This window comes from Penicillium paradoxum (assembly GCF_028828445.1).
Source record: "Penicillium paradoxum strain IBT 22861 chromosome Unknown utg000003l_segment0_segment0, whole genome shotgun sequence".
NCBI classification, from domain to species: domain Eukaryota; kingdom Fungi; phylum Ascomycota; class Eurotiomycetes; order Eurotiales; family Aspergillaceae; genus Penicillium; species Penicillium paradoxum.
In genome coordinates this window covers 4,229,002-4,246,848 of record NW_026643181.1, presented here as the reverse complement: position 1 = coordinate 4,246,848, position 17,847 = coordinate 4,229,002, and the positions used below count along the sequence as shown (strand labels likewise).

At 48.3% G+C, this 17,847-nt stretch overlaps 6 protein-coding genes across 6 annotated transcripts; 4 read left to right on the top strand and 2 right to left on the bottom strand.

The window, feature by feature from the left end:
- Nucleotides 1-1,899: 1,899 nt before the first annotated feature.
- Nucleotides 1,900-2,645, top strand: N7457_003430 (uncharacterized protein; the record flags this gene model as incomplete). The annotated part of the gene is made up of 3 exons (XM_057174475.1): nt 1,900-1,969; nt 2,053-2,192; nt 2,394-2,645. The coding sequence occupies 3 exons, from the start codon at nt 1,900-1,902 to the stop codon at nt 2,643-2,645; spliced, it is 462 nt and encodes a 153-aa protein (XP_057034626.1).
- A 3,270-nt stretch (nt 2,646-5,915) lies between these two features.
- On the bottom strand, nt 5,916-7,793 carry N7457_003429 (uncharacterized protein; the record flags this gene model as incomplete). Its single annotated transcript, XM_057174474.1, has 8 exons — nt 5,916-6,242; nt 6,310-6,394; nt 6,449-6,618; nt 6,718-7,224; nt 7,291-7,372; nt 7,423-7,498; nt 7,548-7,680; nt 7,749-7,793. The coding sequence occupies 8 exons, from the start codon at nt 7,791-7,793 to the stop codon at nt 5,916-5,918; spliced, it is 1,425 nt and encodes a 474-aa protein (XP_057034625.1).
- A 670-nt stretch (nt 7,794-8,463) lies between these two features.
- On the top strand, nt 8,464-10,262 carry N7457_003428 (tRNA-ribosyltransferase family protein; the record flags this gene model as incomplete). The annotated part of the gene is made up of 8 exons (XM_057174473.1): nt 8,464-8,688; nt 8,759-9,009; nt 9,072-9,155; nt 9,218-9,538; nt 9,595-9,652; nt 9,703-9,780; nt 9,831-10,018; nt 10,070-10,262. 8 exons carry the CDS (start codon nt 8,464-8,466, stop codon nt 10,260-10,262), a joined length of 1,398 nt encoding a protein of 465 aa, XP_057034624.1.
- Nucleotides 10,263-11,199: 937 nt separating this feature from the next.
- On the top strand, nt 11,200-12,210 carry N7457_003427 (thymidylate synthase; the record flags this gene model as incomplete). The annotated part of the gene is made up of 1 exon (XM_057174472.1): nt 11,200-12,210. The coding sequence occupies one exon, from the start codon at nt 11,200-11,202 to the stop codon at nt 12,208-12,210; it is 1,011 nt and encodes a 336-aa protein (XP_057034623.1).
- A 277-nt stretch (nt 12,211-12,487) lies between these two features.
- N7457_003426 (AN1-type zinc finger protein) lies at nt 12,488-13,447 on the bottom strand (the record flags this gene model as incomplete). Its single annotated transcript, XM_057174471.1, has 1 exon — nt 12,488-13,447. One exon carries the CDS (start codon nt 13,445-13,447, stop codon nt 12,488-12,490), a length of 960 nt encoding a protein of 319 aa, XP_057034622.1.
- Nucleotides 13,448-16,283: 2,836 nt separating this feature from the next.
- N7457_003425 (uncharacterized protein) lies at nt 16,284-17,329 on the top strand (the record flags this gene model as incomplete). Its single annotated transcript, XM_057174470.1, has 2 exons — nt 16,284-16,426; nt 16,489-17,329. 2 exons carry the CDS (start codon nt 16,284-16,286, stop codon nt 17,327-17,329), a joined length of 984 nt encoding a protein of 327 aa, XP_057034621.1.
- Between the last annotated feature and the right edge of the window lie 518 nt (nt 17,330-17,847).

The window sequence follows — 17,847 nt, the reverse complement described above, 5'->3', positions numbered from 1 at the left end:
GTGTTCATGTAGTCTACTGCGCATCATACATGTAGCGATGTACTCCGTACTCCGTACTCCGTACCTCGATCCAGATTGGGTGCGGGGCAAAACCCCCTCTTCTACGTTTTAGACGCCATCCCATGTGCTGGCCTAGTGCCCGGTCGACCATCGGCTGTTTCTCTGCGGAGTACGTGTTGCTTGCATACTCGATGTAGCCGCATTGTTGAGAACCATGGTTGAGGATATTGTCGACTCTGCATGAATGCCCAACTCTCTCTGTCGAAGCGAAACCACCCCCTTCGCTCCGACTGGAACATTCAATTCCTTTGTAACGGACGATCTTCGAAATGATGGGCTGTCGATGCATTTCCTCATTCCCTTGTTCCATGGTTCTCTGCACCTCAGGCGGTTAAACCCAACGGAACTAGCCGACCTAAATGTCCAACCGGGTCTCTTGGCCGTATTTTTGTTTCTCTGCACACCCTGACGTTGACGTTTCCGGCGACAAGTGCCACATACCCGCCTCATTTCCTGACTCAAACTCACTTTCGTCTATGTTGATCCTGGGCCCGACAGCAGCTATTCATGCAGGGCGGCCCGGTCTGTGGCTCTGGAGATGCCCAGCAACACACATCCCCGAGTCAACAATGTGAAGGTCTTCATCACCAGAACATCATGATCTCATCCATCATGATGAGCTGGCAGCGCTCTTGTGTTCCAGCCCAACTTGGGGTTGAATCTACACTTCGGGCATCTTCCACATCCTTTACCTAAAGACCCGAAAAACATTTAGCCAAAAGCTATGACACTAACGCTGTGGCCACAGGCTCCGCTTTTTGGGCAGAGATCACCTACAGCTCTCTTCCCCTCATGCATTCTCTCTTGTTCCAGAAGGCCACCGTTCCGCCGATACGGTTCCAGTCCATGCGCAACTAATCTCTCTTGGGCGATTCTAAGGTCATACTGCTTCTTTCCTTTTTTTTTCTCCCTCCCTTCTGTCCAAAGTACGACTACCCTTGCAAGTGGATAAGAATGGGACAAAAAATAATATGAAAATGCAAATCGCATGCAAATTCCAGGCGAAAAAAAAGAAAGAAAAAAATCAACGTGGGGTTCTCTGAGTTGTTCGCTTTTCCATCCAATCCGCATCCCAACTCCGAAAAACGATGTCATTCTGCGAGAACTAGTCTCTTCCCTTGCCTCTTTGTGCCTGTCATATATGGGGCGGGAACTAACTTGGGAACTTCCGGTTTGCCCCTCTTCCTTCTATAACCCTTACGTGTTGTCTAGCGTTTCTTCAAGGGCTGTTTTTTGCTTAGTCGGCGTGCGCCGGGCCGTTCCAGGTTGCAGCCTCAAGATGATCCGCATGCTCTCTCCCACTACGGTCCTTGACTGGTGGATAAGGGAGGGGATTTGGCTGACGCTGATGTCCACATCGACATGCATGAGCCCCCCCTCCGTTAGGTTTGACAGTTAGGCCGCTGTTCGTTCCCAGGGGGGCGGATAAAATTGGAAAATAAAGTAATATTGCAATTAAAAAAATAAAAAAAAATAACACGGGAAACGAAAATTCCATATTTCCGAGAAGGGGATTTTCTCTGTTGAAGATATGGCCCACTGTTTATATGACTCCCCGCTCCCCATGTTGTCGTGGATATTGAAAAATATATTTATACGGACCTCTCGAGAGATTCCAAATAGGTCCAATTGAACTCATCGGATCTGAGCATTCTTTATATCTTCGGGTTCCTTGCAAGTTCTTGCCTTTTTTTTCCCCTCTTTCTTGATCTTCAACCCCCAATTGGGCTGCAAAAGACTATTGTGCACTGCTCCCCACCTTCTATCCCACTTCATACCACTTCAATTGCAAAGCTTAGCAGCAGCTTCCCCGCCATTCCCTTCTTCTACAGCGCAGCAATGTCATATTCTATTAGTGTACCCGGGAATGGTGTTGGCAACCGGCCCACCTGGCAAGATCAGCTTCTTGGTAAGCCATTGGAAAGCGTGGCCGAGGCTCAGCAGGCCTAAACTCCCCTCAGATGACAAGAGTATCTGGCTGACCATCGAAAGACCATTGCACACGCACCAAGCAGCCTCCTCCAGTCTTCAATATTGTCTCCGATCGGCGAGGTACTTACCCTGATTTCCGTCCTCTTCCTTCACCCCCTCCTCGATATCCATCATCCACAGTCTTTTCTTCCTACAGACCAGTTTGTTCTACATTTTGGTTTGATTCTGAGTGGGCAAGACATATACGGTCACCCGCACACTTTGTCCCTGCCTGCTGTGTGTCTCGTGTGTCTCGTGTGTCGGCAGTACAGGAAGGAGTGGAGTCTTGCAGAAAAAGAGAAATGAAAAATGCCCCCCTCTTTCAGTTGTACACCGACTTTTATTTCCTGACACTTTGACAGCGGATGGCTAATGATCCTTATCTCGGAATTGCAGGAGGTCGTACTGCCTGGTCCAGCACCGTTACCGTTCAAGGCCAAAGCATCGCCGCTCGCTACTGGTATGACGGCCAGTTTATCAACAATGCCAAGGAAGACGCCGCCGAGGTCGCCCTCAAGACACTAAATCAACAGCCTCGGGCTGCTACCGTCTATCCGGGCCAGCTGTTCCCGCAGGCGACGTCGAGCGGCTATGGTCGCGGAGGCGGGTATTGAGCGTATTCATTTCCCTCCCTCAAATATTTCTTACTAGTCTTGGGTGGCTTTCTCTTCCCTTCTTGTGTTTTTATCAAATTTCTTAGTTTGCTGTGACCTTGCTCTTCGTTTCCTGGTTGTGTGGTGCTTGTTTCTGGTTTGTGTCCAGTTGCTGTTGGAGGACAGTTGGGAATCCACTGTCTTGTCCACACAAAAGTCATACATTGGTGGCCTTGGCCTTGCTATCTCATCTGCGTCCTTGAACGCATGCAGGAAAAACAACTCCACATCCCCTTCACCGCATACCTCTCCCATCCTCTTTCCCGCGTCGACAACCCTTTGCTTCCCGAGGCCCGACGCTCCTGCATGCATTTGCCTTCGACAAACACAGTGTGTCCTGGACTTGGCAAGACCTATCCACCATGATCCTCTTGAATGTAAAATTCCTGTCATATACATATTGCGAAGATCACCAGCGGCTGGAAGACGGGACAAATGAAAAGGGGGAGGGAAGGACCATGCAGTATCCCTGGTCCGGATGGCCACTTCCAAATGCAGGTCACTACCTTGTTTCGCATTCGTGGAACCTCAGCTTCAGTCGTGACACACCACAACCTAATTCCCGACGGCTCAGGCGGGTACGGTGTCTGTACAGATATTGTCAAAATCGTTGTGTGATGCATCGCAAGTTGGGACATCTGTCTTGGCTCCTTTGAGACCCTCGCATACATCGCTTCTATGAACAGCAGATGTGTCCCTCTAGAAGCAGCTCACATATCCTTTTCACCGATAGACCCATGTTTCTGCCGGCCTGCGCTTGGGAATTCCACAGGTCGTCTTGGCTTTTGATTCGTTGCCGCTTGCTTTTGCGGTCTGCTTTGCAGCAAAGGGAACAATCGACAATTGAGACCGGATACATGCTGTGACTTAGACAAAGAGAGTTCTAGGCTCTTATGCATCGTGTCAAGTGACTGGTCTTGACCTTTGAGAACATATGACAAGTCATGCTTGAGCGGAAACAACCTCATCCTCGGATTGAATCCGAATCGCTGCTCCTGTTACAGCGGCTCGGGTAATAGCTTGACCTTGCGGCATCGTCTACATGTTTACATATTCGATGTGGGAGTGGGGCTCATGCGACTTGCCCCTCGAGTTATGAGTGTGCGAGTGTAAATGTCTGTACTACCACGGGTATGCAGCCACTCGCCCCAGTCTCAAGTGAAATGCAACATGCAGATTGGCAAAAAAAGCGATTTGGAACGAAAATCCACGAAGAGTCACAGAAATTATACGGGGCTAAAAGCTTTTCATTTTCCGGGAGTCTATTTTGCTTAGGACTTGGATTTGATTTACTTTCCCGGCTGGTTATTCGATATGTTTTGTTTTGTTTTGCTGTTTTTTCTTTGCTTCAGATCGGGTGTATATGCCTGTAAAGGGAGTTTTCTTTGGTCTGTTATCTGTGCTAGGTTTTGGTAATTTTGACATGGAACTGGACCGGGGTTATCTATTGTGTTGGCATCATGTATGGATGGTCCTGGACTTGGGACTGTAATTGTCGGGGGCTGGCATTTCAAATTGGTTTCTTTCTTTGTTTCTTATTATACTACAGAATCTCTATCGACAGGACCTTTTATCAGTTGTTTCTTCTTTCGGTCTTCTCTAACAATGTGGTATAAGACATGATACACAGCTGCTGACACCCAGAACAGAGCCAGACCAATCTAGAAGAGGGAGTTGTACATGCTACTCTTGTTTAAGGTACCGTTGATCATCGCGCGTTCTCGCCGCATTGGCCTCCTGTCCGAACTTACACATCCGCGGGTAGAACCCGGGCATCGTTGGCCATGTGTCTAGCCAAAATTAATTTCCGAGGCGTAGCGTCCAAGTTGGGCAGCATTTCACAGAGCTGGCATGGCTCCTGGTGAAAATAGATTAAATGTTAGATTCTGGATTCAACACAGATCATCAAATAACAGCCCTCACTTGGCGTTGGGAACTATATATTGTGCAAAAGTACATACGACGTCGGATATTGGTCGGTGAGTTTGGACTGAACCATGGAACGCTGAACTTTAATAACTAGCAACCCTAATTGTCTATTTCGACCAACTCATTCCTCTTGGACCTCGGGCTGAACCTGACTCGCGAAGCAAAACAACTAATAATAGGTCTTCTGAATCATGTAGTCCATTATTTTGTTCAGAATCTCGTTCCTAGAAAGATCCCAGGTTGCAAACCCTCGTCTGAAGAGTGATCGCCAAGACCCCGGCTTAATATGGCCCCGACCCAAATCAACTGCAGATCCCGCCCCCATATATTGTACAAATCCCGGCTGCTATGATGAAAATGATCATACTCAGCCCTGCTCGGGCGGGGGCTATGTGGTCCATTCTTTATACAAAACAGCGAGTGAGAACCAAGAAGCCCCCAAACTACTGATTTGAAAACCACCTGACAGAACCCAGGAGCTTATGTAGGATTGAGACTACATAAGTAACCGATTTGTTGCCTCCTTACAACGAGTGATCTTGATAGTATTGCCGTTTCTCTCAAGCCGATTATCTCAATCTTTGAATATCCAAGCGTTTCAAACACACAAAACTGCTACGTGCCCCACTTTCTAATCCAAGTCCCTTTCATCCGAAAATCTCCATAAACACCATGTGTTTGGGCTTGTCGAATAAAGAGAAAAACAATTCTCCTCCTCCACGGATGGTGTCCTTTGGCTTTGGTGGCTACAAACATGACCTCTATAGCCATTGCACATACAACACAGGCCGCGATGCAAACAAGAAAAACAAGCGTCGCAGGCCTGGGAATTCTGTAATGGCGGCGTGTGGAGGTGCCGGAGCGGCTAGCGGGTGTGGTGGCGGTGGGTGATAGATTCGGAGTGGAAGTATTGCTATTGAACGGAGGCGATAAGTATGAATCGCATAGATATAAACGGATCCGGAACGGGGGGTTTACCTTTGGGATGAATTTCGACAAGACATCAGAGATCCTAGATGACATGTACATTACAAATTCCACAACCTTGCATTTGCTTTGTATTTAGAATTCAGTTTAATTAATCGGTCTCCCGTACGGAGTTCTCCGAAGATTTTCTGAGAATGCATACTTTTCCATTAAAATTAAATTAAGTACTTCATATACCACATGTAGTCTATAGCTCAGATGCATGCAGGCTCGTCTTCGTACTCCGTGCGGAGTACATACATGGCATGCACATATTGCTGCTTGTAAACCGAGTGAAGCCGAGACTTGTCTCCACAAATCTCCCTTCTGGTTAATCTAATATGCGAAACTCTTTCCATCTCTTGCTCCATCTCCGCGGCGATTCCGCCATCCGTAGTAGAGTCTCAGTAGAATACAGCCGGCTGTCACGAATAGAAGCAATGCGGCATTTGTCCAATGGCCAGTGGGATATCCGGCCTTTGCCTCGTTGCTCTTGTAGATCCAGACGCCGACGATTTGGCCCGGTGCGCCGAATGATACGTTGAGAGCGATTGCGAGACCTGCGCCTGCTGTTGAGCGGATGTTGGAGGAGAGCCAGCCCAGTAGAGGGGGGATACAGGCGAAGGAGCCGCTGGCGGCAACTATAAGACATCCATAACGGCTCTGTGAGATTTGGTTAGTTTTGATAACATGCATCGACGTCGATTTTTGGAATGATTAGTTGACTTACTAAGTAGGCAGTAGGCGGGAGAACGGCGGATGCGAGGAAACCCATCGCTCCGATGAAAGAGAATATGGCGGAATGGAGACCGCGGCTGTGGATAGCTTGGTTAGTTATTGTTTATCCCTCCAGATACCAGATGTCTCACCTGTTGAAATGGTCTGCAGACCAGGCAGCGGCTACTGTTACTACATAGGCTACCGCGTATGGAGGCACAGTCATCAACTGGGCCTGCAGATTGGCGTATCCCAGACCAGCAGTGATGGCAGGCGTGAAAAGAGAAAGACTGGAGAATGGTGTCGAAATACCGAAATATACCTGTCATCCGATCAGAATGTCCAATCAAGCCAAGGAAATTTGCTCTCCCTTCCTTGTGCTTTGAGAAGAAAAAAGAAAGAAAAAAGAACAAAAACATACCGCGTAGTGAGCATACAATCTCCAATCCGTTAGTGTTTCCTTGGCATCTTTCCACGACATAGCGTTTGCAGAGCCCTTAGAGCCCTCCACGGCCAGTCTTTGCGCAGCGAGTTCTTTCTCCTCGGCAGTAAGCCACCTAGCAGTCTCTGGGTAATCCGGCAACAAGAACCAGACCAAGACAGCAGAGGCGCACGACGGAGCTCCCTCGATGATAAACAACCATCTCCAAGCGGAGAGACCGTTTGCGCCGTTCATGTGTCCTACAGCAAAGGCAATAGCACCACCAAATGCGCCAGCCAATGTTGCCGATGCAAGAATCAGGGCTACGCGAATCGATCGCTCCGAATTCCGGTACCAGAAGGTGAGGTAGTAGACGAAACCAGGGAACAGACCGGCTTCCATTACACCGAGAAGGAACCGAAGTCCTGTTACTTGGGCGTAGTTGTGGACACCTCCAAGGCCCATGGTTGTCGCGCCCCAGGAGATCATAAGGAAAGCGATCCAGCGCTGGTGTTGATATTAGTAAAATTGTAATATTCGGTCATGGGCGTGTTTGGTTCAGTATAGACGTACACTAGGGCGGAGCTTCTTCAAGAAGTAGTTTGATGGGACTTCGAATAGTGCATACGCAATCAGGAATACCATGAGTGCGATACTGGGGAATGTCAGCACTTTGGCTTTTCCTAATTAATGAATACGACTCACGTATATTGATATGAAGTCATATTGGTTTCCGTGAGAAGATCATTTTGCGTATCTGCATTCAAAATCTTGGCGTTTCCTAGAGAATTCAGCTTATGACTTATCCCATATGTGGGTTGGAAACATACCGATATTCGAGCGATCGAGGTAACAGAGCAAGTAAATGGCAGCGCACAAAGGAATGATGCGTAGATCTTGTTTCCAGATCAAGGCCTTTTCACGCGCATTCAAAGCCTCGTCGACGACATTAGGGCTTGCAAGCTGGACTATTGTCAGTGCGTTCTCCACAACATTAATTGACTTCATAGCAAAGGGAAGGAGAAACGTACCTCTGAGTCTTGTTCAACATCTTGCATGTACTTCTCGGTCGCCATATTGACCAGATACTGTCAAGCAAGCCCAATAAAGAGGTTTGCTACAAGGAAAGAAATTTTCAAAGGATTCAAGACTCCTTTTTTCGGGGCGAGTTCGCTTCCCCGGGGTATTGTCCCCCGCATGGAAGCGACTCGGGATAGTTCCGAGGCCGGCGTGGGGATATTATTGGGGCATTCACCTTCCGTATGGGTTAAATCCGAGTCTTGAATGTTTCTGTTTCAAAGAAATGCGCTATACCAATTACTTTGTATACATTTAATTGGCGTTTCGTTGGGTCCCTTGATTCCCCTGAATTGGGGTTTCCCCGGATCCCCACATCGAGATCTCAGGGTCCCTTGGGGTCCAAGCCAACCCCACGGCTTTTAATGGCTGTAATAAAGTCAACATCAAGCATCATATATCTTAATTTATATGGTAAATAGTCTGCCGAGGATGAGCTTGTCTCTTGGAGGGAAGCATAGTGTCTGCACGAATCTGTAAGAGGAACACTGGCTCCAGGGTAACCGAAGCAATCGGACAATCTACAGAGAAATTTGGAGATTGCTTATTCCAATCAGATAGCTTAACTGGAGCCCTCTAACATATCCAAACATCAAGACCCCAATTAGATTTACATTGACATTGACATTACTCCGTACAGACCGCGGAGATGAGCCCCAAAAGCCATCGATGCAAACACAACAAACAGCTTATCAGATAAACGTTCCTGATCGCATCGCAAACACTGCACAACCACCCCTCCTCATGCTATGCCACCGTGTTCTCGCCAGACGCCCTGCTAGAATTTTGTCTACGGCTCTGTCCGTATCAATTGCAACCATGTCGACCACCACCACCCCAGCCCACAAACCCATGCCCTCTGCATTAACTTTTGATCGACACGCCAAATGCTCGGTACGTCCTTGCGACACGGCCTTCAAGGCCCACCGTAACTTATATCTGACTTGCATCATAATATAAATAGACCACCAAGGCCCGTGCTAGTACCCTTCACCTGCCTCATGGCTCGGTCCCTTTGCCAATTTTCATGCCCGTCGCGACACAGGCATCTCTTAAGGGCTTGACGTACGACCAGTTGCGCGAAACAGGATGCATGCTCTGCTTGAATAATACATATCACCTGGGCCTGAAGCCTGGTCAGGCAGTACTAGATGCAGTGGGTGGAGCGCATAAGTTACAAGGCTGGGATCGCAATCTCTTGACCGATAGTGGGGGGTGAGATATACTACCCCCGCACATGTATAATCTTTGACTAACCGGGTATTGTGTCGCTAAAGTTTCCAAATGGTGTCACTTCTTCAGTTGGCCACTGTCACAGAGGAAGGAGTGCGATTCCTCAGCCCGCACGATGGTTCGCCAATGTGGGTGCATCCTCTCCAATTTAATGTGTCGCCGAACAGGTGAAAAAACTAACGTTTCCTAGGTTACTGACCCCCGAACATTCGATCTCCCTCCAAAACTCTATCGGATCTGATATTATCATGCAATTAGATGATGTGATTGCTACCACTTCGCCAGATCATGCTCGCATCAAGGAGGCTATGGAACGCTCTGTGCGATGGCTAGATCGCTGCATTGAAGAACACAAATATCCTGAGCGCCAAAATCTTTTTTGTATCATTCAAGGTGGTCTGGATCTAGAATTGCGAAAACAGTGCTGTGAGGAGATGGTAGCGCGTGATACCCCGGGAATCGCCATCGGAGGTTTATCCGGAGGTGAAGCGAAGGAAGAGTTCTGCAAAGTGTATGTGTCTATCATTTCTCGCAGAAGAGAAGCTGAATATACTGACCAAACTAAAGAGTGGATACGTGCACTGGAATCCTCCCGGAACACAAACCCCGATACGTCATGGGCGTGGTATGTCTCTTTGACTTCATTCCTCTGGCCTAGCTAATCACCTGGATTAGGGATATCCCGAAGATATCGTTGTCGCAGTGGCTCTCGGTGCAGATATGTTTGACTGTGTTTGGCCGACACGGACGGCGGTAAGGCTCAGTAGATCCTTGATCCCAGTTCTCGTGCTAACATCGACCAGCGATTCGGCGATGCCATCGTTTCTTCCGGTACTCTTAAGCTAAGCCACAAATCGTTTGTCGATGATTTCAGACCAGTTGAAGAAGGCTGCACATGTACTTGCTGCCGTCCAACTGACCAAGGTGGTCTTGGGCTCACACGAGCATACATGCACCATATCACAGCTAAAGAGACTGTTGGAGCTCACCTGTAAGTGTGAACTGGCCGCAACATCTTGGATCCCTGCTAACCCTTTTATAGACTGACCATTCATAATGTTCACTACATGTTGACCTTGATGGGGAGAATCCGACAGGCCATTCTCGATGATCAATATCCGGCTTTCATTCGCAAGTTCTTCTTTGATATCTACGGAGACGACAAATCGAAATTACCTAAGTGGGCAGTGGGTGCTCTGCGGGGAGTTGGAGTTGACTTGTTGGCAGATTCATGAGCACAGTATCACTGGTACTATGCAAGTGAGAAGCGCGTTGAAGAGAAAGTTGAAGAGATACTCATTTGATGCTATAGAAAAGCGCATGCATTGATTCCAGCGATTCTGAATGGACTGACCATAGATTGTATTGCATCAGCTATTTACGGGAAATGGTATTCTAGTCTCCGAGACCTAGGTGACTACTATGTAGCATCCTGTAATAACTCTCGCTCGATGTCTTTTCTTCGTTGATTCAAAGAACTCATTTCTAGTCAATTAGTCTTGCTTTTCGCAAAGCTACCAGTGAACAGGCCGATATGCTTTTCCCAGAGATATACTACTTGGAATTGAGACTATGGCTGCAGTGCCATGTAGCCGAAGCTTTTGGTCGAAATACTACCTGCGTTGGTTATTGTTATCATATCTTAGCTGAGTATTACGATCAATGTTGTTGTAGCTTTTGAGTAGTCCCTTCCAGCTCCCCCGGCCCAGTTCTACCCAACTTTCGCATACCCAGGCATTCAGATATGCTTAACTATGACGGGGATTTAAATAAATTGGCTTGGATGAGTTCTCTAAGTTTGTGGTCGACGCGGCCATCTTCAGAGAGATCGTAGCTTCTCCCCCAGGTGAATACATATCACCGGGTTCCCTCCCTCTCACGTCTCATCAGATTCGAGTTTATCCTCTGTTCTATCAAGCTGGATTCTATCAGGGACTTTTGTAGGGATTCATGCTACTTTGAATGCAGACTAGCAGTCTAGATCAGTTGATTGGAGTACCGATATTCCCACTATAAAACCAAGGGTATGCACGTGACCACGTGTCGCGTTGACGCGATCCACCGATTATCATCTTCCTCCCTCGAACGTGCATTTGACACTTTCAAGTGAAGTTGTATCCCTGATTTCTTTAGAACCTCCGACATTTAGTTTCTCGTTATCTGCTTTACATCATGACTCAAGATCAAGTAGCTGCCGCCCCCGTGGCATCCTCGCCACCACACGACCCCTCGCACGAAGAGCACCAATACCTCAATTTGATTCGCACAATCCTTTCCGAAGGTGAACACAGGCCTGACCGCACCGGCACTGGAACACGATCGATCTTCGCGCCACCTCAATTGCGCTTCTCTCTTTCAAAGCCCAACCCAGAAGGCGGCGAGCCAATTCCCGTCTTGCCCCTCCTCACCACGAAGCGAGTCTTCCTACGCGCCGTGCTCGCCGAACTACTCTGGTTTATCTCTGGTTGCACATCATCGCTACCTCTCTCCGAGGCTGGCATCAAGATCTGGGACGGAAATGGAAGTCGCGAATTCCTTGACAAATCCGGCCTCGGCCACCGCGAAGAAGGCGATCTCGGTCCCGTGTACGGATTCCAGTGGCGACACTTTGGCGCCGAGTATGTCGATGCCAAGACAGATTACACCGGCCAGGGTGTGGACCAGCTCAAGGACGTTGTGCACAAGCTGATCCACAATCCTTTTGATCGCCGTATTATCATGAGCGCGTGGAATCCCGCTGATCTGAAGAAGATGGCTTTGCCTCCATGCCATATGTTCGCCCAGTTTTATGTCTCATTCCCACCTAGCATGAAGCTTGATGAGAAGACTGGTCGCCCGTCGGAGAAGGGTACCTTGTCCTGCGTGCTCTACCAGCGCTCCTGTGATATGGGTCTTGGTGTGCCATTCAATATTGCGTCCTATGCTCTCCTCACTCATATTCTTGCGCACGCTGCGGATCTTCATCCTGGAACTCTTATTCACACTATGGGTGATGCTCATGTTTACCTTGACCATATCGATGCCCTCAATGAGCAGCTTGTTCGGGAGCCAACTGAGTTCCCTGAGTTACGCATCAAGCGGGATGATCGCGGCAGTGCGGTGATTGATGGCTGGAAGGAGGATGAGTTTGAGGTCATTGGATATAAGCCTCACAAGATCATCAAAATGAAGATGAGTGTCTGATTTATATAGATTTTTGATTTTCGGCTTGCAGCCACTATCTGAGTTACGACTTTTTTTGTATGATACCAATTGTTCTGCGGTATATGCTACAGGCTAGACTATTTTTTTTTGAGAAGAAAAAAGAATGGCAATGTATTGAAACGCCGAGTCTACATGTACAGCGACTCAAATCATGCTTTATTCAAGCAAAACATGCCTCCGGGTGTATCAGGCTGTATATAGTATGCTCCGAAATCAAGCAAAAAGAAATAACAGCAAAAAATGTAAAAGAAATGCCCTATGAATTCCCGAGAACAGCCCCAGCGCCGCGCAGCAACACAATTGTGTCGCCCTGCTTCACCTTCCCGGCACCAATAGCCTCCGAGAATTCAAGGAAAGCCCCAGACTCCACATGAAAGACCCGCAGCTTCGAATCTTCCCCATCAACCCGGTTATTCAGATTCTGAACGCGCAACTTCTTCGCCGCATCATCCAGCACCCGCCCAACCTTCCACCTCGAATCGAAAAAGAAATCCCCCGACGGCGGGTCGGCAGCCTGCGTCTCTGCCGTTCCAACAGTATGCAAATACAGCCTCTTATCCGCCGGAACCGACGCATCACCCTTAGCAGTGCGCTTAAGGCCATTAAGCGCAACAGCCCGCGCAGCGGGGCTATTCGGCTTAGGCTTCATCTTCGGCAGCGTCGGCAGCAGCGTCCCGCTAGTAGCAGCCTGGTGCTTATCGCGGCCCCAAGTGCGCACACGCGCAAACATAGATTTGATAGTATCATTCGGCGAAGCGGAATTACCCTGCCTCGCGCCCAGCGGGGTAATCTTGGCGCATTCGTGTTCCTCGCGCAAACGGTGTTTTAGACAATACTTCCTGTTGCACTGGGGGCATTGCACGGCTGGGTCTTTGAGCGTGTTGATTAGAGTTTTGCACTGGACGTGGGCGCATTGCTCGGAGTTGTAGATGGAGGGTTTTTCAGGTGCGCGACGGTTTTCTTGGTTGGTTGTGCCGTTGCGGCGACGGGCCCATTCGCCTTCGCGGGGACATTGGTGCGCGGTTTCGGTGCGGTGGTCGAGGCAGTATGTGCTGCGGCAGGATTCGCAGCGGAAGGGGAGGAAGTCGAGTTGGCCGCAGTATTCGTATTGACAGTGGCGGCCTAGTGATTCGAGGTCTGTGTCGGCCATCTGCGTGAAGGATTCGTTGGGTTCGTTTGAGGGGCTGCGGCCCTTGGACATGGTTATGGGAGGCATGGTTCTATGCTGTATTGTTTCGATTTAGGGGGTATCACAGGGGTTGGAAGAACGCAAGATTGACTAGAGGCTGAAGTGAACTACACCGCAGAACGCGCTGGCACAATCGCCATGTGACTAATGCGGAGAAGCTTCTGGGCTTATCTGAGGGCGGAGATATCGGAGTTAACTCTTTTGGGAAAATTGTTCACAATCCATAGATGTATCCATGGATTTGAGTACGAAAGGAGAAGTATGAGGTAAGAAATAGTCAAGGAATATTAAGAAAACAGAAGGATCTATCTATGGTGTAGGACTGCAGACCGAGGGAATTCAAGTTCACTACTATCGTGAGACATTGAGTACCTATCATGCATAAGAGAGGTCCGAGGTGGAAAGACTATTTCAACTTTGAGATAGAATACGAAAGAATCATTGGTTTAAATGGATCTAAAGGTATAATTAACCTCTAGAGCTAGGGATTTCAGGGTCAACTCTATCTCAAATGCATCAGATTTCACAATATGAGCTTAAAGCCGCCCACCAAACTGTTTTGACTCACAACTCACTGTATGCTAATCCGAATCTGCCAAAAGGACGTATTCTAGGTTCTCTGATAATGATCAGGTTGCAATGTTGGTGCAAATGATATTTCCATGCCAGGGGAACCTTCCATAGTGAGACTCCACTTCTCCTAGTCAATGAGATAATTGTAACAGACTTGACTACTGCTCTTTTTAATAGAGAACTCCAAGCAATCTTCCAACGAGCTTCATATCAGTGAAAGGTTTGATAGGAAATACAGTCTCTGAGGGTTTCTAACTCGAGTGTTGTATCTGAGCTTAGTGCCCTAATTGGGTCCGATGAACCCCATCTAACCCTATAGGGCTGAACAAAAACCAACCTTTTCATTTTACCTAGATCCTCAGCTACATTGTAGTCGCAAGAAGGGAATTACAACTTACGCTCCCGATACTTTGTACGTTGTGAATGAAGATATTCTTGCTCATGGCCAACCGAAACGGATCCACACGTACACAATTCCTCGCTAGTCTCGCCGTGCACCAATTTTATCGGTGAAACAGTACTCATTTTAGAGAGGTATATTTGGAAGAATACATTCTAAGATCTGACGGTCTCGTTGACTAACGCTGTTTTCCGTTGATTGACTTTGTCTGCGTCGTTGAACATGCTTATCAATACCACCTGATTGGCACTGAAGTCGTGTATTCTGGTATCCAGCAATATTACGAACAAAATAGATAAATTTTTATAGAGAGACGAATATAAAAGTTCTATTCAGTCGCTCACTATCTTCTATTCCAACACTCAAGTCCATCTTGACGTTATGCTTGGGTACACCGGTAGATCCATGACTAGCAACAGATGAATAATGCCGGAGCAACATCTTACTAACGGACGTCAATTTTGTGTGGTAAGCAGTATAACAAATCCAAATGTGTTGGTTATGACTCAGAGGCCAGTCCGGAATACAGCCTACGGAGTACACATCATCACCCCGACCCCCGCGGTGACGGTGTCCTAAAGTGGAACTGGCAAAGGATCCTCATTTGATCCACCTACCATTAGTGCCTAGCCATGACCATATGTACAACATACACAAATCTCACACTCGAGATGAACTGGCAATCCCCAAATATCCGGATTCCGGTCATGTGTGGGATTTGTACAGCATACAAGGCAGATACATTGACAATCTGAAACGAGTATACGGAGTCACCCGGGTAGGAATTGGGGACACTCGCTTGGATACTTATCAATCACAACCGGATGTGATAAATGGTGTCTAGAAAAAGGATCAGATAGGGAATGCATTTGATCTTGAAATTCCCCTAAATTCTCATCCCCGGGTCTTAAGCACGTCTATTGGAGAAAAAGGGGCGAAGCTTTTATTGAAACATAATACTCCGTATTAGGTACGGAGTAGTTAGCCCTACGTTTCTGCCTTGTAGATCAAGCGTTCGTGACGGCCCAGCGTAGTGTCCGTGCCTAATCTAGATAGTCATTCTCACTTGATTCAAAGTGAAACACCGATTGTTGTGTCTTAATTTTTTCATTCTGCTCATTGGATGCATTACTTTAGCGAAGGACAGATAGTAACGTGGAGGCAAATTCACTCGGCCTGATTGGGAAGACGAAGAACAACTCCGCACCAGGCGGTGAACAAGTAAATTACAACTCAACCGATAGATAAGGATGAACAAGTCACGGATCGGGGGAATGCGGGGGAAATGCTCTAAAGGTTCCCCTAGGGGAAATCGCAGCCGTCCCTAGATATCCTCGTATGCGCGTATACTCCCAAGTCAGACTTCTAGAATCGCGTCCCTGGATTTTAAGGTCAGATTGGTGCGGCGGTCGCACCAATCACCGGCCCGTCTGCAACACCGGCCGCCGGCCCGGTTGGCGCTGTGATTGGCTCGCTTGCCCGACGCGTTGTCGTTTTGAGCTGGCGATCTATAACTGTCGATGCTTGATTCTCGATAAGACGTTGGCATTACATTATTGAATGCACTCTAGGGTTATATCTACTGAGGGGGTTCCTTCTATCTTTCATTCATTTTCCCTCCCTTGGTTCATATCAAGTACACCCTAAAGTCTGGCAGCCCTAACTTGTCCCATCGATCAGCGTTGATCCACAGTAAGTTGTCTCACAATTCAATGGCCCCGCGTGCAATTTCTCTGATCTAACAGTAGCAGGTCTTCTATTCAACTTGCAACTGTGCCAACCTCATTCCTTCTATCTCCCGATACCCAAATCCAGACCTATTGCCAGGCGGTCACAAGCAGATGATGATAGCTTTACCCGCTTGAATCAGAACAATATACAGCATAAGACATGTCTCAGAGGGTCCAAGACCAGGCTCTGCCATTTGGTATTCACTATACCAAAAGCCGAATGGCAGAGCTTCTGGCAGCCGATGTAGTGATTGCTGCAGGTTCAGCAACACTGATTACGCCAGCCGTCATGATCTTTGACAGGTAAGGCAATCTTGCAAGTCCTTGTCCATCTCATAAACAGATACTAACCAAGCTATGTCCAGACTCGTCATCGAGAAATCTTTCTACAACCAGCCCCTCTTTCCAGCGTTTCGCAGACATCTTTGGTTCTCCATCACACAGCCCTCGACCTTTTTAACATCTCGACCAAGTCTCCTGGTCTGGTCCCTCTATACAGCGACATTCGCAACAGCCAATGCCTCAGAGACAATCCTGAGCAAGTGGTACCCCCAAATCGACCATGCCATTGCGGGCATGACCACCTTCGCTGCAACATTCATCGTCAACTCCTCCGTGGGAATCTGGAAGGATGTGAAGTTTGCCCAATTATTCGGCCACGGCAACACCTCCATGTCCTCTGCAACCACCCCAGCCACACCTACTCCTACACCTACTCCATCTCCATCTCCCGCATCCACTGCTAGTACCAGCGCCAATACCACAAACTCCAACCCAACCTCATCCTCCAAGACCGCCCGTTCAATCGGTCGTACCCGAATCCCAGTGGCAACCTACTCCGCGTTCCTGGTCCGGGACGCGCTCACAATCTTTGGCTCCTTCGGCCTTCCCGCAATGGTCTCAGCCTCCATCCCAGACTCCGTCACCTCCCAAGAATACCTCAAGATCCTGATCGCCCAGCTCGCCATCCCGGCCTCTATCCAACTGGTCAGCACACCCATCCACCTCCTCGGACTAGATCTCTACAACCGTCCCCAGGTGATGCCGACAAAAGACCGAATCAGCCGGGTTAGTCGGGACTGGATTGGCGCATCACTGCTACGCATGTGTCGCATTATCCCCGCTTTCGGAATCGGCGGGTTCGTGAACACTGAAGGCCGGCTTTACTTGCATGACCAGCTGGATGGCCGGCGCAAGGGTTCTTGAGAGTTTGCATTCCATAACTAAATTAAATATAGACTACACATAGAAGACATACATTATACCCATTTACCACTTTTCCGTTGTGTGCTTATCGTGCCCTATCGTTCCCCCCACTCCCGACACCACCGGCCCGGTTCTAGGCGCTTGGCCTCGGGATCGGCAGCCGGCAGCCACAGGCATGGAATTAGGAAGGGTTTTTCTCTGTCTTTTTTTCTCCCTTTTTGCCCCTCTTGGGGGTTTTCTCGCTCGCTTGACAATGACGCGACCCGGGCTGGGCGAATCTATCGCCGGGCTGGATCTCTCGTTACATATTACCTGTTTTGGAGGCGAAACAAGAGACCGACTAGCATCTCACTGGTGTTATAACATAGTTCGGCATCTCCGAGGGATAGATTATTCCCTGCAAGACTTTGAAATTCATGAAACTCATAGCATTATCCGATCGTATACCAGTGGACATCCCGAACCTAGAGCATCTGAGCAGGTCATACACCCAAATAGGCATATATTCAGAGTCCTAT